This window comes from Aquarana catesbeiana, linkage group LG04 (assembly GCF_042186555.1).
Source record: "Aquarana catesbeiana isolate 2022-GZ linkage group LG04, ASM4218655v1, whole genome shotgun sequence".
Classification (NCBI taxonomy): Eukaryota; Metazoa; Chordata; class Amphibia; order Anura; family Ranidae; genus Aquarana; species Aquarana catesbeiana.
Genome location: NC_133327.1, coordinates 471,603,700 through 471,623,993, shown reverse-complemented (window position 1 = coordinate 471,623,993; position 20,294 = coordinate 471,603,700). Strand labels below are relative to the sequence as shown.

Genomic DNA, 20,294 nt, shown 5'->3' with positions numbered 1-20,294 from the left:
GTAGTGTTATATCACCCCCACACCGCCTGTTTTAAAGGGACGGTAAAGGTAAAATTTTTTTCACCTTAATGCATTCTATGCATTAAGGTGAAAAAATATCCGACAATACCGCCACCCCCAGCCCCCCCCCCCCCCCCCGTTTTACTTACCTGACCCTTCGAAAGTCCCGCGCTCGCCCCCGACATCCTCTTCGCCGCTCAGCCTGTCCGTTGATTGGTTACAGTGGATGGATTGAAAGTCTTGGGATACCATTTTCCCTGTTGCCCTTTACTTCAGAAGGCCCCTTAGCACTGGAAGTGACTGTGTTTTTTTGTATGTTTATAGGAGTGTATGTATGTATGTCTGTATGTTACTTTTAATCCTGACCCCTAATCCTGTACGAATCCAAACTGCTTTTTTAAGCTAGTGGGACTGCTTTTTTAGGGCTCATTTACAATATCACAAGGACTGCTGCTCCTCTGAAAATCTGGGATCACTTTTTAGAGGCATTTGACAAGTGGTATTATATCACCTCCACACCGCCTGTTTTAACTCTAAATGCAGCACCTCTATGTTGCAACCACATGCAATGTATACAGTTGTGGCGCAGTAAGGCCCCCAGCAGTGCAGTAGTTCCTGTCAAACTGCCATGGCCGCAAAGCAAGACATCAAGGATGCAGCATATCTACAACCCCGGCCACTGCATCTGCAGCTAAATGGGGAGCAGTTGGGGTGGTAAAAACATGGCTCAACTGCATGGTTTTAACCCCCACCTCATATGTGAATGAGCCATTAGACTCGGGTGCCTTGAGACTGCAAAATGCTTTTAAAGGGCAACGTGACTAAAAAAAGATTGAGAAACACTGCTCTACACAACATAAAGGCTAATTAATCTGTAGTTCCTAAATAAGACCTGGGAAGACCAATCGGACTCATTAAAAACAAAGGAAGCATGTACAATATACCAGTGCCCATGTTCGGAGTTCTAAATTTCTGACAAGATCAAAAGGTATATTTATGCACTTATCGAACAGATATAACAAAAGGTGTAACAGGTTCAAAGGATACAAAGTAATGCAGCATACACACGAGCGGACTTTACGACCGGACTGGTCCGACGGACTATCCGACGGACTTTCGGCAGGCTACCAACGGACTTGCCTACACATGATCACACCAAAGTCCAACGGATTCGTACTGTACGTGATGACGTGCGACCGGACTAAAATAAGGAAGTTCATAGCCAGTAGCCAATAGCTGCCCTAGCGTCGGTTTTAGTCCGTCGGACTAGCATAGAGACGAGCGGATTTTTCGACCGGACTCAAGTCCATCGGAAAGATTTGAAACATGTTTTATTTCTAGGTCCGTCGGACTTTTGGGAAAAAAAAGTCCACTGAAACCCACACACGATCGAATTGTCCGACGAATCCCGTCCGCCGGACCAAGTCTGCTGGAAAGTCTGCTCGTGTGTACGCGGCATTAGGAGCATTGTTAACGTTCATATACACTTTAAGGAGGAATGACATTGGACAAATGTTATTTTTGGTTTAATTACCTCTGCTTGATTTACACTGATTGTATCAGTGTTGCTATTGTTAAGTGAATGAAACACACCTGAAAAAATCAAAAGAGAGCAAAAGTTATCTTATTAAATAGAACACACAATCAGGGTATGTAAAACAACAGTGGAATCCACAAGTCATGTCCAATACAATACAGTAAATGTGATAGCATACAGCAAGCTACAGGTTCTTTTCAAGGAAACATTAGGGTCTATTAGACCCCTAATGTCACCTCTGCAATCCTTTGAATCTACCTAAGCATGCACTGTACAGTGACATGAATATACTGTACTTTTGTATACTTAAAATAAAGTTCAGTGAGAAATAAAAAGGGAGCTGAATTGCTCACCACACCGCCCCCTACCACATCCAGAACAGACAGCTGCTGAAAAGGAAACAGCTGTGGTTTACCTAGCCACCAGTTGTCCATTGTGTTTGAATACAGCTTCATTGAAAACTGATGTAAACGGATGGACATGTTTAAATCTGTTTGCCAATAGAAAAGCATTGCTGTCTGTTTTTCATTCATTATCGGATGGATGAAAAACAGACAGACGGAACATCTGAAAGGGGCCTTACTGTCATGTTACTTCATTCAGTGTTACTGCTGAATAGGGATGAGCTTCGAGTTCGAGTCGAACTCATGTTCGACTCGAACATCGGCTGTTCGCCAGTTCGCTGAACAGCGAACAATTTGGGGTGTTCGCGGCAAATTCGAAAGCCGCGGAACACCCTTTAAAAGTCTATGGGAGAAATCAAAAGTGCTAATTTTAAAGGCTTATATCCAAGTTATTGTCATAAAAAGTGTTTGGGGACCTGGGTCCTGCCCCAGGGGACATGGATCAATGCAAAAAAAAGTTTTAAAAATGGCCGTTTTTTCAGGAGCAGTGATTTTAATAATGCTTAAAGTGAAACAATAAAAGTGTAATATCCCTTTAAATTTCGTACCTGGGGGGTGTCTATAGTATGCCTGTAAAGGGGTGCATGTTTCCCGTGTTTAGAACAGTCTGACAGCAAAATTACATTTCAAAGGAAAAAAAGTAATTTAAAACTACTCGCAGCTATTAATGAATTGCCGGTCCGACATTACACATAAAAGTTCATTGATAAAAACGGCATTGGTATTCCCCACAGGGGAACCCCGAACCAAAATTAAAAAAAAAAAAAAATGATGTGGGGGGTCTACCTAAATTCCATACCAGGCACTTCAGGTCTGGTATGGATATTAAGGGGAACCCTGGCCAAAATTTTAAAAAAATGGCATGGGGTCCCCCTCAAAACCTATTTGTATTTGCTTGAAATAGTGAGGTGGGATCTTGATCGGTAATGCTTGGAATAAGTATAAAAATTTCGGGAGTATACACATTTTAATCAGATTACACCTGCCGAACCAGGAATGTAGTCCTTTTTTTCCACTCCTCTAAGGGAAGGCGGGCTTTAGTCAACGGGGGGGAAGTTTAAGTCAAAGGTGCGCTGTAAATCATTAGGGATCAGGGTTCCTAAATATTTGAGGGAGGAGTCTGACCATTTAAATTTGAACTGTGATTTTAAAGTTCTCAATCTGTGTGGCGTAATATTGATCCCCATTGCTGCTGACTTATGAAAGTTAATTTTTAAATTTGAGAGAGTCCCATACCTGTCAAATTCCCTGAGCAGATTCGGTAAGGACACTACGGGGTTAGTTAGAGTGAACATGAGATCATCTGCATAGGCAGAGATTTTATACTGCGTTCCTTTCACTGAGACACCGGTTATGTCAGGGTTCGATCTTACAGTGCAGAGGAAAGGTTCTAGGGTTAGTGTGAAAAGAAGGGGCGAGAGCGGGCAACCCTGTCTAATGCCATTTGCTATTGTGAATGTATCTGAGAGTATTCCATTGGCCTTAATCTGTGCTGTGGGTGTAAAGTAAACGCTGGAGATCCACATGTTATGACCTAGGCCGATCTGTTTAAGGACTGAGGACATGAAGACCCAGTTAACTCGATCAAACGCCTTCTCAGCATCAGTGCTGAGAAAGACGCATGGAGTTTGAGTTTTGGTAGCCACATGTAGTAGATTGAGGATTTTGGTGGTGTTATCCCTCACCTCCCGGGCGGGGATGAACCCCACCTGATCCAAATGAACCAGATCTGGCATAAACTGGGATAATCTGTTGACTAAATTTTTTGTGAATAACTTAAGGTCCACGTTCAGGAGGGATATGGGCCTATAGCTGCCACACGCCGCCGGGTCCTTGCCTTCTTTTGGTATGAGGGATATGTGTGCCCTCAAGGTATCCCTAGGAAGAGAGTCTCCCTCGCTCAATCCATTGAACATCTTCACCATGTGAGGACCCAATATCGGCAAAAGGGTTTGGTAATACTGTAGAGTCAGCCCATCTGGGCCTGGTTTCATCCCACCCACTGCTCGCTGTAGTTCTTCTATAGAGATGGGGTCTTCCAGCCCTGTCCTAGCCTCTAGCGATAGTTGGGAGATTTGGGATGCCTCAAGATAATCATTTATCGTTGTTCCATTTTGTGTTCTGTCTGGGAGGTTATATAGGGAGGCATAATAGTCCCTGAATTCTTTTGCTATTTGTGTAGGTTTGGTCTTTTTTTGTCCCATGGGATTTATGATGTGAGGGATGTATGTGTTGAGTCGATGGGTTCTGACTGTTCTGGCTAGAAGTTTCCCACATTTGTTATCTGACTAATAGGATAATTTTCTACAAATCTGTAAGGCAACTTTGGCTCTATATTGCAGTAAATCCACCAATTGTTTCCTGAGAAGTGTCAGTTCTGATTCTATTGGGGAGGTCGGTGTTTTTTTATGTTTTGATTCTGCATCCTGTATCTTATGGAGGAGATCAAGTAGTAAACGTTCTTTTTCTTTCTTGATGCGCGCATCATGTTTAATAAGTATTCCTCTTATGACAGTCTTGTGGGCCTCCCAAACAATACCTGGTGTATAGTCTCCGGTGTCGTTAATTCGAAAGTAATGTGTCAGTTCAGTCTGGACGTCTGTCAGAACCTCCGGTGTCTATAGGAGGCTTTTATTTAACCTCCAAAATTTCGATCTGGTGATTAGGGATGATGACAAACAGTAACGCATGGTGATAGGCGCGTGGTCAGACCATGTGATGTTGCCTATCTTAACGTTTTGCACCGCTTCCAATTGACTGTGAGGGACAAAGTAGTAGTCTATTCTTGAATAAACGTTGTGTGGGGGCGAAAAGAAAGTATAGTCACGTTCTCCAGAGTGATATAGCCTCCAAACGTCTATCAATTGGGCGTCATGTAAGTCCCGGGTTATACGTTTGTGTATACCTGAACGTAGAGATGAAGTGTTTGAAGAAGTGTCAACTGCGGGGACTAGGGGTACATTAATGTCCCCCCCAGCATTAGTTGACCCTCCCTAAAATCACTGAGTAAGTTCAATGTACTGTGGAGGAAGGCGTCTTGCCGGTCATTAGGGGCGTATACGGTGGCTAGTGTCATCTTCGTACCCCTTAGCAGGCCCTTAATAAACACGTGGCGCCCACTAGGGTCTATCAGGGTGTCTGAGCACGTCCATGGTACCGTCCCTGAAATGAGTATAGAAACTCCCTTGGATTTAGCCTCTACATTAGTAGAGCGGTATGAGTTGAGGGAAGTATCGGTTTTTGAGGTAAGTGGGGTTACCTGTCCTAAAGTGTGTCTCCTGAATGAAGGCTACATCAGCGTGGGCTCTTTTAAGATGATTTAACAACATGCGGCGCTTCTTGGGTATGTTTAATCCCTTTGCGTTCAACGAATAGATGTTGATGGAGTCCATCCTTTCCCGGGTTAGGGGAGGTTAAGGGAAGGAAATGGGGCAGGGGAAGGGGGAGGGAAGGAAGGGGTGTTTGAAAAGAGTAAGTAGATATAGAAGAGAAAGCTAGAAACAAAGGAGAGATGAGAAAAGAAAGTATAAAACGTCTAAGAAGACAGACAGCAGACAGTATAAACCGTCTGTCAACTACAGAAGTGCAAACAAATCAATTTGCAGAAGAGCATGTCCTAGAGTTGACCAGCTGACCTCATTAGCACACAGCCTGCATCAGGGTGCAGGGTGTGTGCTAATGAGGTCAGCTGGTCAACTCCTTCCTGTGTCATGTAAGGATGTAAGACAGAAGCAATAAATACGTTTTGGAATCATTGATGTAGGACAGTAAGCATGAATAGAAAGAACGGCTGCCTTGGAGAAATATAAGTTCTGGGGAGACTTTCTAAATTCCCTATGCTGGGAGAGACTGCTAGCAGCAGTCATGGCTTTTTGGTAAGCAAGCTACCTCACACTTGGATGTTGACCTGAACACTTGTTGATTTGTATTAGGAAGATTGGAATCACAGCTTTTGTTTCCTGCAATTCACCTTTTCTCCTGTGGAGACACACTATTATGGATTTTCTTAAGGATCACTTTGGGACATTGCTTTAGTTTTCCTTTTTTCTCATTTTTTCTTTTTTGGCTTTTTTTCTTTTTTTGGGGCTAATTTGTTGGTTTTATTTTATTTATCATTAGTTTATCATTATTTGAGTAGTTCACTATTATAGTTGTTGCTGCATCTTAGATTTATTATTTAACTTGCAATCTAATTTTGATTTTTATTTCAATAATTCCTGGCACAAATTTATTATTTTTCAATTTCCAGCACCGCACTGATTGTATTATTTATTATGTTGGAAGTTTTTTGGTATTGAAACTTTGGGTGCTGGCTGCTCCACGCTCATTTTTATTTGCTAATTATTGAGCGCAGCATTGATCTTAGGGTCCCTTTTTTCTTTTCTCCTAGCAGCTCCTTAAAAATTGCCAGCGTGGATGCCGCTAGATCTTCTACCCCAGTGGCCTCTGGTAGACCCCTCAGGTGCAAATTGTTGCACCTGCTGCGGTCCTCGGCTTCTTCTAACTTCAGCTGCTGTGCAAGGATTGTTGAAGCCTGAGCCTCCTCAACCGTCGACAGCCGCCTTTCAAGTGTGGCCACGGACGACTCTCCCGACCCGATGCGCTCCGACAGGGCTTGTACTTCATGCCTCACCTCTGTTATCTCCTGACGATGTGTAGCTTCCAACCTGCCGACAATGTCTTCTATATCTGCTCTCGTCAGTAGGGCCTGTAAAAGCGCCCTCAGTTCAGCATCGGCTCTCAGGGTTAGAGGTGTGTGAGGTGGAGGTGAGGGTTCCTGAAGGTCGGAGCGGAGTAATACCGGAACCGAGTTGTCCAAGTCCGATGCAGTTGGCATTGGCATTTGGGAATCAAGGGCCCGGGGCTGCTGGTCAATGTGAGAACCAGGCCTCATGGCGTCCGCCATCTTGTCAGCCGGGGAAGCTCTGAGGTTGTTCGAGAGATATCTCTGTATTTCTTCGCTTCTGTGCGGCTTAAGAGACACCCGTTTCTGTAATCTTCCCCTCCGCTTTCCAGCAGAGTACATACCAAATAAAATGAGTAGTTAGTAGTTGTTCAAAAGCTGTTTAAGGACGGGTCGGACCGGGAGCTCCCTAGGAACACGTCCTCACTCAGTCATGTCCAGACCACGCCCCCGCAGTCATTTTTTCAACTTTCCATCTATTAAATCTTCTGCCCTTGTTGTTTTAACTTTGGGTAGTAAAACTTTTTTTTCTGCCAGTAAATACCTTATACAGCCCACTTCCTGTTATTTGTCTGATAAAAAGCCTAGGCTTATGACATCATGCACAGCTCTCTCTCTCAGGAGAGTTTGCCAGGAAGGGAGGGGGGATGAGTCATAAGAGGGCCAATGAAAGCGGCAGAGTTGGAGGCATGCCTCTGTATGTCTGTGCAAATCCAGGAAGTGAACAGGCAGCAGCTTCAGCTGCCCACAGTTAAAATGGCTGCAGCCAGACTTAGTGGAGGGAGATTTCTGCAGCATATTTGGCAAGTACAGGATCACAGTATACAGTATATAAAATAATATGCAAAGTGGCTGGAGGGAAGCTTCAGAATGACAAAGATGTTTTTATTACAAGTTATGTGAGCAGACTGCAGTTCCTCTTTAAATAGTTAGGTTTTAATTGCCTATTGCACACAGGTTTCTAGACATGTAAAATAAAAAACATATGTAGTACTTAAGACCCTATAAATACAGAAAAGTACCCACTGACATGCCAAAAATGTATTCCAAGTCCCGTTGTGGGCTTACAACACACCGCATTTTCATATTATGGCATTAGGAATCACAAAAAGGCCAGGGTAATTACAGCTGTTGTGTTACTATGTGATTTATTATCATTTCATCTGTGTTGCACTATTTGGTTTATTATTGCTCTGTGTCTTTAAGCTCTGTTTCATCCTGTCAAGCTGACCTCTCTCTCCCGTACTTCTATATATCCCCTCTCCTTTCCCCTTCCCTATCTCTGGTTCATTGCTCAGTATTCCACCATGCTGTAATCATCTTTCCATGTGGCTAACAATGTCAACGTTTTTCTACCTATGAATATCCTTCATTAAACGGAACATTCAAAAGGCTTCAAGGTCTGTGTCCTCAACAGTAAGTTTATTCATTGAGTTAAGCTGTCTGAAATGATGCAAGGGATAAGAAAGTTCACCAGGTCCTATAAGCCCTATATGAACCTGGAGATTTTGTTTATCGCCTTGTAGTTAGAACAGTAAAAACAGGAGTCAGAACAGTAAAAACAGAGTTTCACAGCCTAATTACAAGATTTCTGCATGACAGGACTGATACAGACAAGATTTATTGCCCTCATTGCAAGGAAGAACAAGAGAGCAGCACATGTAATCCTCATTACCTGAGTCCAAGCTGCATAGTGTCATATTACAACACACACAGCTACAGCTATCCTGCATATCACTCAGTCATTATCTGCCTATGTCAGTTAAGTTACAAAGGGCCCCTCTCACACACAGAAGCACAAGACCCTGAGCCTGCTGAGTTACCCAAACGCTCACTCAAACCAACTTGGAAAGTAATGGAGAATTATGAAGCTTAAAGAACCGAACTCACAACTAGTCTAAAGTTATTATGGGAAAAGGTTATTACTCAATCTAACACACTGTCTGTTGAACATGAACTACTGCCACTAGAGGGCGCCATTAAACAACTTTCTGACTCATATGAGCTTTACCAGTTTACCAGCAACAAGTTCATTAATGTCCTACACTGTATGAAAAGAGAAGATTCACTGGAGGAAATAAAGAATTTGCATGTCCTTAATCTAGAAAGACAGTTTTATCCAGCAAACAAATTAAAGGCAGAAGCAAAGAGAGAGCTTCTACAGGACACTGCATCTCACAGATCCGTTTCCACCGGACGTTCTAAGAAGTCCTCTAAATCCCATAGTTCAAGATACTCAACACTCAGTGAGCAACTTATTAGTGCCCGCGCTGAAGCAGAGGCCATAAAGGTGCAGGTCGTGTATGCAGAAAAGAGAACAGAGTTGGAAAATCAGACAGCACATCAAAGAGCAGAGATGGAAACTCAGACAGCACGTCAAAGAGCAGCAATAGAAATCCTAAACTAACAGTGTAAACATGATGCAGATGATGAGGATATGTCTGCCAGCGAGGGCCCCTGCGTTCGCAGACATTCGTTTGGGGGATATGTTCACTCTGCAAAAACATAATAGGTTTGATAACTATCTGCCTTTTATGGAGGGACATACGCCCATGTCTTTCTGTGTGTCTGATCAGCACATGGAGGGACCATCACATATCCCTTCAGATAGTCTCCCAATCATAGGAATGGTAGTATAATCCGGCTATGCATTGTTCAATGAACAATGCAGAATAAAAATTTGCGCCAATAGTAGAAGCGAGAGCGTGCAAACGTTTGGTCGGGACATCGTTTATGATTTCTGAGGCGCCAATCTCACTACATGTGAGCTTCTTTGTCTAGAGCACAGGTTCACAGGTACAAGGGAGGGGAAACGGTACACACTGCCCTGCACAGACACGCCCAGACACTCCCCTAGTCATTGTTCATTGGTTGAGATTTATATAACACCTTTAGGAATGCCTGGGCTTGATTGGCTGATTGTGAAGCCACCAAGCCTCTATTGTTATCGCTATTCAAAGTACTATGAATAAAAAAGCATGGGCTATTCAGACAGGACTGTCTGTGTAGCTTGCAATGTGATTACAGCGGCTATGTCTGTTTACTTGTATTTGTATTTGGGAACAGGAGTGTATGTTTAAGTCATGTTATTTTGTGTTTTATGTAACTTTGGCATTTTGGGGATATATTGTTTAGTTAAATAACCTATATTTTAGTCCTCTATAGGCCCTAATTGATATAGCCTAAAGTGTTTAGTCTGTACACGGTTAAGTGTTCATTTGGTGTCTCAATTGTGTAGTCAGTTTTTGTGGGGAGAAATTTCAGTTTTCTAGTGAAGGAATCGCGGTTTGTGCTGGTTTTGGTGAGATCGTAGACTGCATTTCAATCGTTAATGCCGCCATTTTGTTGCAGACTGCATTTCAACTGTTAATGCTGCCATTTTGTTGTAGACCCAATTTCAATTGTTAGAACTACCATTTTGTTTCTGCTGAATTTTGGTTCTGGGTAAAATTATTCTGCTTTTGGGCCGAATGTCAGCATTTTGTGAAATTAAGTCATCTTTTTGCAGAAATTTCAGTTTTTGGCTTTAGTTGTGTTGATTTTTGTGCAATATTTCAGTCTCGAGTGAAAATAGTCTGACTACCCAGAAGATGCGGGGGTTGAAAGGGAATTTTTTCCTCCCGTTTACAATACGAAGGGATTTATTTTGCCCTTTCCTGGACAAAAGGTTTTAAGAGACGTTGAAGTTTCCTATATTATGCTATAAAGTCAAGAGAATAGTGACTTTAAGAATAATATAGAGTTAGATTTTTAGGCCATGTGTTACAAGCTAAGGCCCCATCCCTCCACTGATATGTAAATAAACCAGTTGGGTAGGTTTTTAGAGCTGAGCAGAGAACAGGAAGTTCTCTGCAGGATGAGCTGTATGCAACAGGAAGTTCTCTGCAGGATGTGATGTATGCAACAGGAAGTTCTCTGCAGGATGTGATGTATGCAACAGGACGTTCTCTGCAGGAGGTTTGATGTATACAGGAAGTTGGTGGGAGGGGCTTGGGGTCTTTTGAAACAAGCATGTGGTTACAGAGGGAGTTGTGTTTGGAAGGATGATGGAGCAACACATGGCTGCCAGAAGCTGGATAACTTTGGAGACGTTTTGAGTTTGGACCGAGCAAGGAACCATGAAGGACATTACATCTTAAAGTTGAGTATGTCTGTTGCAAAGGAGCTGGCTAGATATGCTTCTCCTTTGAACCCATCCTGGCTATTTTATTTTTGTAGGAACGTGAAACTAAGAATTACAGAGAGTTTTGTTGTTGTCAGTTTTAAGGAATGTCAGTGACCATTTACCAATGTACATGTAAGAATGTTGTATTGTTTGCCTTTCTTTGTAGGTTAAAGATAAAGGATAGAGTAATAACCCTTGTTTATAAGTAGCGATATGTACATATAAAGCAGGTGGATGTAGATAGCTGTACACATGCATAAATACACAAGCCTAAAAGAAGGTAAAGTATAATAGGCTCCTATATTTCATTCCTTTTTTGTTTTTTTTTCTGAACCCTTAGTCTCTTCTTCCTGTTGTAATGAGGAAGAAAAGGGGGAGATAATGGTAAGAATGACAATTTTAAAACTAACAATACTAACCTCTCTAATTCTAACCAAGTTTTCGGACCTAGGAGGACGTCATGTTCCACGACTGTACACCCCAGATGGTAAGCCACACACAGGCAAAAGTGTTCATTGAGTTCCCACATGTCTGGGTTATCTCCATATGAGATTTGTTTGGAAGTCAACCAAAAACAGGGTTTTATTTTCCTCAGCAGCTGTTGTCTTTACATTCTCAGCTTGCGGGGTAGGTGCAATCACTGCAACCTGAACTTCAAAAGGTCCACCACAGGGTTAATGAGTCCCTGACATGATAACCCGTTTACAGTCTTTACAACCAGGTGACTGGGTTGTTGTAAAGAAGCTTTAGGGAAGCGACAACTGGATCTACCCCAGCCACTGCAAGAAGCTGCTCAACTACACCAAAGAATGAGGAGTATCTTTTTTATTTGTATCTTTAGTTTAGTGTATTTTAGTAATGATGAAAAGCATCCCAACTTATTGTTTAAAGTGCACCTCAAACTAGCTAAGAAAGCGAACAGGACCAATTGCTGGGTCTACTCTAAATCTTCACCGAGCTTTAGTACCCCAACGATGACAGCGGTACATGCTATAAATGATGTTCATATTGATATGAGGAATTTTGAATAACTAGTAAAAACTCCAGATACTTGTCAATAGAACTTAACAATACATTTCTAGAGGGTAAAATTAGTTATAGTTTTAACAATAGCTCCGGTTCTTTCCAGTATGGGTATCGGGACAACTAGGTAGCCCACAAGTGTGCTTCAACTTTAGTTTTGGTAAAGGGGATAATTTTGTGGCAACCATCACCTGTAAGGAAAGTATAAAAGTTGATCTTACCAATAAACCCCCCAGCGTTTGTAATAACCCCTCTAGACCAGATTGCATCTGTTGGAAGGAAGGTTGTGATGGTCAGACCGAGGGAGAAATCCCACAGTCTATTCTGTTACTACTCAGAGCTCATAACCATCAGAGAAATTACTTTATATGCGGTACTACAGCTTATAAGGTAACCCCCCCTAATGCAATAGGTTCATGCATCCTGGTGAAACTCGTCCCAGTATCTTATGTCGCAGCCAATCTTGAGGATCTGATGGCACGAGAGAAGGTAAGAATGGCAGGAAGAGCTAGAAGAGAATTGTTCACCAACTTCGACCAGGTCTGGGCATGGTTTCCTGCTTGGACGGGGGGGGGGGGGGTTGAACTTATGAAACGATTGAACAATTTCTCGTCCATTGTGGATGGGATGTTCAATGAAACCATTGAAGCTGCAAGGGAGATCCCACAGGAACAATGACAGTTCAATACCCTTCATATTAAAAGATGGCCCTTGACTATCTGTTGGCATCCAAGGGGGGTTTCTGTGAATTCATAGGAAAAGATTGTTGTACCTGGATCAAGGATACTAGTGACAAAGTTCCCGCCCATATGGATAAGGTTAGATCCCTGCAAGGCAAAGCCAGAGCTACAGCTAGTGAAGGTTGGAATTCTTTTAAGGGTTTGGGAATCTTTGGGGATTTTTTATTTTTCATCGGATCATGGTTCAAGGAAGTAGGGGTATATATACTCATGTTGTTTTTGTTTCTATTCCTTCTATATGCCGTGATGAGGTGCTCCTGTTGCCTGATTGGATGAGTGAACAGAGCCCAAACAGATGACCACATCTTCCTCGCTGAGATGAGACGCCCCGAAGCCCAACCCATGTACAAGACGCAGAGGATCCCAGATCGACCAGTCTTCATGTCCTCCTTTAAGTCATCCCTCCTGCAGAACAGAGTTTACAAGTCTTTTTATGGACTCATATGGACTGTAAAGACAGATTCATTTCCAGGTGTAAGAAGAAGATCAAGATTCATCGAGGGACACATGGGAGCATATGACAAAAGAGGAAGGACTGTTGAGGAAATGTTATTAAGATGTATTCAGTGTGTATTGTCACTAGGGATGAGCTTCGAGTTCGTGTCGAACCCATGTTTGACTCGAACATCGCCTGTTCGATTGTTCATCGCATTGCAAACGTTATGGGCCGTTCGCGCCAAATTCGAGTGGTGCATCACGGCCCATAATTCACTGCGGCATCGCAGTGCATTGCTGGCTGATGATTGGCCAAGCATGCACTATGACCCGCATTCTTGGCCAATCACAGCGCCGTCTGTACAGAGAGCCGTAATTGGCCAAAACCAGGGTGGCTTATGGCTCAGGGGGTTTAGTACATGCCCCACATTATATAAGGTCGCCTGCGTGGCGGCCTTGTGTAGTGTGTTGCGGCGGCGGAGAGAGATAGACAGAGAGACAGTGTCATTTGATTTAAGTTAGATAGAGTAGGCAGGCGAGTCACTTAGCTGCACTTACAGTGTATTGTGTATAGATATGCATCCTAGGTGGTGTGTGTGTGTATATATATATATATATATATATATATATATATATATATATACACACTGTATTCAGTTTAGCTAGATCCATTCCTGTTATCCTTTTCCTAATATATTGACAGGCAGGCAGGTGTTTTTACAGTATTTACAGTTAGTGCACTGTGTCCTCTGCACAGTGTGCACCTAAAGCTACCCGAGGAAAATTGCTGGTGTTCTTCTGATCCTATTAGTACCACAGGCAGGCAGCTACAGTATTTACAGTTAGCTTTAGGTGCACACTGTGCAGAGTACACTACCTGAAGACAATTGCTGGTGTTCTGATCCTATTAATACCACAGGCAGGCAGCTGCAGTATTTACAGTTAGTGTACTGTGTCCTCTGCACAGTGTGCACCTAAAGCTACCTGAAGAAAATTGCTGGTGTTCCTCTGATCCTATTAGTACCACAGGCAGGCAGCTGCAGTATTTACAGTTAGTGTACTGTGTCCCCTGCACAGTGTGCACCTAAAGCTACCTGAAGACAATTGCTGGTGTTCTGATCCTATTAATACCACAGGCAGGCAGTTCATTCTGCTAGCTGCAGTATAATCAGTATATATATATATATACATCCCAGCTTTGTGCAGCTACATCTCACTGCAGGCCATTAGTATGTCTGGAAGGCCAACAAGGAGAGACAGACAGTCACAAGCCAATAAAAGAGGGAAAGCAGGCTCTGTGTCTAGAGGCAACAGTGCTGGTCCTGAACACAGTGCATCCTCATCAGCACATGGCCATGGGACACGCTTGTCCTTTTTTTCGGCAGCTGGCCGTGTTACATAGTTACATAGTAGGTGAGGTTGAAAAAAGACACAAGTCCATCAAGTCCAACCTATGTGTGTGATTATGTGTCAGTATTACATTACATATCCCTGTATATTGCGGTCATTCAGGTGATTATCTAATAGTTTCTTGAAGCTATCAATGCTCCCCGCTGAGACCACCGCCTGTGGAAGGGAATTCCACATCCTTGCCGCTCTTACAGTAAAGAACCCTCTACGTAGTTTAAGGTTAAACCTCTTTTCTTCTAATTGTAATGAGTGGCCACGAGTCTTATTAAACTCTCTTCTGCGAAAAAGTTTTATCCCTATTGTGGGGTCACCAGTACAGTATTCGTAAATTGAAATCATATCCCCTCTCAAGCGTCTCTTCTCCAGAGAGAATAAGTTCAGTGCTCGCAACCTTTCCTCATAACTAAGATCCTCCAGACCCTTTATTAGCTTTGTTGCCCTTCTTTGTACTCGCTCCATTTCCAGTACATCCCTCCTGAGGACTGGTGCCCAGAACTGGACAGCATACTCCAGGTGCGGCCGGACCAGAGTCTTGTAGAGCGGGAGAATTATCGTTTTATCTCTGCAGTTGATCCCCCTTTTAATGCATGCCAATATTCTGTTTGCTTTATTAGCAGCAGCTTGGCATTGCATGCCATTGCTGAGCCTATCATCCACTAGGACCCCCAATATGTTGAGCCGCAATATGCCAAAGACTTGGTAGAGTGGATGACCAAGCTGTCCTTATCCTCCTCATCCTCTCTCACCCAGGCTCAGGGTACTTTGTCTGGCAAAGCAGCTGCCAACACGGCCTCTTCCCTCGGCTCAATGGCATCAGTCACTCCTTCCCTAGCCCCACCATGTCCTCCTGAGGAGTCCCCCGAACTGTTTGACCACAGTGTTGGGTACATGCTCCAGGGGGATGCCCAGCGTTTTAAAGGCTCGATGATGGTACCCATCTAGAGGAAGGCAGTAATGTGAGCCCAGAGAAGGGGTGCCCAAGAAGGACAGCAATCTGGCAGCCATGTTCCCCCAGCTGCAGCATACTGCCAGCTTTGCTCCAGTGATGAGGAGGGAGGGGATGATGAGGAAGTCACTCACTCCACGGGGGTGCCTGATAGGAGAGAGGAGGAGGCACATCTCCAACGAGGCAGGATGCCCTCTAGGGGCCAGCTTAAGAGCAGCACACCGACTGCATCACACCTCAGAGCTCCGCATGTGTAGGGCGCTGCTGTCTCTGTGTGTTATTTCAAAAGTTCTTTGGTGTGGGCCTTTTTTGAGACGAGTGCATCAGATCACACCGCTGCTATTTGCAACATATGTCTCAAGCGTATCTCGTGTGGCCAAAACATCACCCGCATGGGCACCACATGCTTGACCAGACATATGTTGACCTGCCATGCAGTTCGTTGGCAAGCGTACCTAAAAGACCCACACCAAAGAACAAAGTGGAATCTCCTTGCTCCTCATCAGCTGGGATCTCCAACCCCACTATACCTTCAGTTCTCTCTGAAACCTGCACTGAGAGGAATGAAGGTGTAGAATTAGGTGTGTCACAGCCAAGTACTTGTGGGCAATCTGCTACTGGTACACCGACGTCAGATTGTACCAGGCAAATTTCCCTGCCCCAGCTGCTGCATCGCCGAAAAAGAAGTTCGCTTCCAGTCATCCACATGCCCAGCGGTTAAATGCTAGCTTGGCTAAATTGCTAGCACTTCAACTGCTGACTTCAATTGGTAGACTAGGCAATGTCTTGGCCTCGCTGGACAGGGCGGTCAGCAGTAAGGTGCATATTACTGCTGACTCATGGTCCAGCAGGCATGGACAGAGACGTTACCTATCTTTCACCGCGCACTGGGTGACTCTTCTGGCACCTGGAAAGGATGCAGGACAGGGTGCAGTAGTGTTGGAGGTTGTTCCACCACCACACCTCCAAAATTCTACTAGTGGTGATTCTGCCACACCTCTCTCCTCCACCCCCTCCTCTTCTTCTTCCTCCATGTCCTATTTCTGTGCTGATTTGTCCTTGGAACCAGCGGTGCTCCGTAAGCGTTCAAGGGGCTACGCAAGCCCGCAGGCCATGCAGTGCTTGAGCTGGTGTGCTTGGGGGACAGGAGCCACAGAGGTAGGGCAGAGGTTCTTTCAGCTCTGCAGGGGCAGGTTCAGAGGTGATTGATGCCACACCAGCTTAAGCCAGGAATGCTGTTTTGCGACAGTCCGGGCTGCTGATAGAAATCGCGGGGCCCCGTATAGACTACCTGACAGGGCCCCCCCCCAAGAGAATATTAAAGCTATATTTCGCAAAAAATACAATAAAACTATTAGCAGACACAAATATAACATAACCCATAGAATTCCTGCCAAATCTAAAAGATAAAGCTGAGTTAATAAATAAAAATGAAGGCGAGATGAAAAAAATATACAGGCTGCGGGATCAGAGGGAGAGAAACAAAGTTAGGCTCTATACACACTGGGCTTAAAAAAAACTCCAATTCACCTAGCAGAAAAAAATACTCATATAGAGCATTTTTTGTACAAAGTTTAGACAAGTTTAGGAGAGTTTCACATTTTTTTCTGCCAGTAACCTCCAATCAGAGATGCAAACCCGAAGGGTTTTTTTTCCTGCCTCTAAATGCTGAGCTCAAAATATGCCTGTAAATGTCCTAATGTGCATGGACACATAGGATAACATTGAGCTGCTTCTACAGACAGAACACAAAACTCCTGTAGAAGCAGTGAATTTTAAATCAGTGAGCCTGGAGCCTAAGGGTCGGTTCACACTAGGACGACTTGTCAGGCGACCTAGCCGCCTGACAAGTAGCGTCCCGTTCTGTACAATGGAACCATTCTAATCGGAGCGACGCAAGTCGCTCTGACTTAGAAAAAGGTTCCTGTACTACTTTGGGGGCGACTTGAGGCGACTTGCATAGACTTCTATATAGAAGTGGTTTTGCAAGTCGCCGCCCCTGTCGTGTCCAGGTCGCCTGAGGCAGTCGCGCTGCAAGTCGCGCTGCCTCAGTGTGAACCGGGGGTAAGTTAGAGAGATAAACTCAGGAGCCAGTGCTGAAAGGAGAGGAGGGGGTCCACACAGGGAGGGGGATTAGTGAAGTACGACTGTCTCTTTCTTAACAGATAAAAGCTGGCAGCAGGGAAAGGGGAGAAGGGGAGGAGAGCAGCTTTCATCTACTGGAGGAAAAGAAACACAATTGTCGCCTGTCACTAATCCCCCTCCCTGTGTGGGCCCCCCTATGTTATCGGGCCCATACACCAGGGCTGGTTGTCCCCCCCTATCAGCGGCCCTGCCTCTTCTCTGTACTCCACAGGGACAACTGACCCATGTGCCCTGCTTGGCTCATGTCTTTAACTTGGTGGTGCAGCGGTTCTTGGGCAGGTACCTGGGCTTACAGGATGTCCTGAGGCAGGCCAGGAAAGTCTGTGTGCATTTCTGCAGGTCATATAATGCCAGTGCTCTGCTGGCTGACCTCCAAAAGCAATTTAACCTGCCTAAGAACCGCCTAATCTGTGACATGCCCACCAGGTGGAACTCAACATTGGCCATGCTGCAGTGGCTGCACATGCAGCAGAGGGCCATCATTGAGTACATATGCGACTATGGCACCAGGACAGAGTCAGGGGAGCTTTTTTTTTTCCCCACGCCAGTGGGCTATGATCAGGGATGCATGCACTGTCCTGTCACTATTTGAGGAGGCCACGAGGATGGTAAGCAGTGACAGTGTATGCATAAGTGACACTGTCCTTCTTGTCCACCTGTTGGAGCACATGCTGCGTGGAATAATGGACAGGGCACTTGAGGCAGAACAGAGGGAGGAAGAGGCAGACTTCCTTACCCCTCAAGGCCCCCTTTATCCAGACAGTGTTCCTGCATGCCCGCCGATCACACAGGAAGAGGATGAGGAGGAGGATTGTGTCAGCATGGAGGTGGAGCCTGGCACTCAGCATCAGCAGCAGTCTTCAAGGGATAATTTACAGTCCGAAGAAACCTATGGACTTGTACGTGGCTGGGAGGAGGTGGCTGCGGATCATGTCCTCCTTAGTGACCCAGAGAACTCTGGACCGAATGCCTCAGCAAACCTACGCTGCATGGCCTCCCTGATCCTGCAAAGCCTGCGGAAGGATCCTCGTATTCATGGTATCAAGGGGAGGGATGATTACTGGCTGGCAACCCTCCTTAATCCACGTTACAAGGGTAAGGTTGTGGACCTTATCTTGCCGTCGCAGAAGGAGCAGAGGATGAAACATCTTCGGGAGGCCCTGCAGAAAGGTTTGTGCAACGTGTTTCCAGAGCCTGGGAGGTTACAATTTCCTGGTCCTCCTGGACAACTTGTTGCTCAGGCTTCGGTCAGTCACAGAAGGAGCGGTGGAGAAGGTGGCCGTCTGACTGATGCGTTCAGACAATTTTTTAGTCCGCAGCCCCAAGGTCTGATGGGTTCCAGCAATCATCACCAGCGTCTAATTCACATGGTGCAGGATTACCTAGGGGCAAGATCAGACTTCGACACCTTTCCCACCGAAAATCCTCTGGGTTACTGGGTCTTGAGAATGGATCACTGGCCAGAGCTTGCACAGTATGCAATTGAGCTAATGGCCTGTCCTGCATCCAGCGTTCTTTCGGAACGCACATTGAGTGCTGCTGGAGGCTATGTAACCGATCACAGGGTGCGCCTGTCCACCGAATTGTTCGATCGGCTGACCTTCATAAAAATGAATCAGTCTTGGATCACCAGCTACCAAGCACCTGATGCTGATGTAACCGAATAATTTTTTAATGTGAGATCCCTTCAAGACTGCCTATGCTGATGCTGAGTGACTATCTTGTTATGCTGCGTGACAATCCTCTTCCTCCTCAATTTTCATGCTGATAGCTTGCAAGAAAATTTTTGGTTCTGGGCACCGCCACCAGTGGCTAAGGCCCAATTTTTCTGCCCCTATTTAACAGGGCCATATAATTACCATTTTTGATGCAATACTTTGCAGCAGGGCTCATTTCTGCGCTCCAACTATAGCATCTGTGAGGGGTTGCAGTGTTGTGGCACCAGTGCCTAAGGCCCAATTTTTCTGCCCCTGTTCAACGGGGACATGTAATTACAATTCTTGATCTAATATTTCACAGCAGGGCCCATTCCTGTACCCACCAAGAGTAACTGTGAGGACTTACAGTGTTGTGGCACCAGCACCACCACCAAAGGCCCAATTTTTCTACCACTGTTCAACAATGGCATGTAATTACAATTCTTGTTCTAATATTTCACAGCAGGGCCCGTTCCTGCAACCACAAAGAGTAACTGTGAGGGCTTACATTGTTGTGGCAACACCAACACCTAAGGCCCCAATTTCTGCAGAGTATATAGGGCAGGCCCCTACTTTCAAACTTGCAAAGATCCAACATTACAAATGACTCCTACTTGCAAACGGAAGGAGACAACAGGAAGTGAGATGAAATCTACCCCTAGGAAGGGAAACTCTCTCCTGTAAGAGTTAATATGGGAAAAATGTGTCTCCTCTCCACTGATGCTTTATCACCAATCCTTGTTTCACTAAAAACCCCAAATTTTCAAAAAACATTTGTCATTGGGACAGAAAGTTAGGTGAAATCTTCTGAAGAGGTGCACAGACAGCAAAACAAATGTTACAGGGGTGATAACCCTTCCCTATGTTTTCCAAAAAGCTTAAAAATAGATTTTTTGGCTGGAGCTACACTTTAAAAATGTACCAGTTCAAAATTACAAACAGATACTACTTAATAACAAACCTACAGTCCCTGTCTTGTTTGCACCGCCTGTATACTGCTGTTCAGAGTATATAGGGCCTGGGGGCCCCACACCTTTCCTTTTTTTTTATTTGGGTGCGGGGTTCCCCTTAATATTCATACAAGACCCAAAGGGCCTGGTAATGGACT

The 20,294-nt window shown here is 44.6% G+C and overlaps 1 protein-coding gene across 3 annotated transcripts in view; it reads right to left on the bottom strand.

The window, feature by feature from the left end:
* The window catches only part of CAPN9 (calpain 9), a 1,322,409-nt gene that overhangs the window by 10,441 nt on the left and 1,291,674 nt on the right, over positions 1 to 20,294 (bottom strand). For 2 of the 3 annotated variants that reach the window (XM_073627588.1, XM_073627589.1), the window contains one exon: positions 1,535 to 1,593. The exons of the other annotated variant lie outside the window; for it this stretch is intronic. In XM_073627588.1, coding sequence (XP_073483689.1) covers positions 1,535 to 1,593 — 59 coding nt within the window. The remainder of the gene's footprint in view (positions 1 to 1,534; positions 1,594 to 20,294) is intronic. 3 annotated transcript variants of the gene reach the window in all.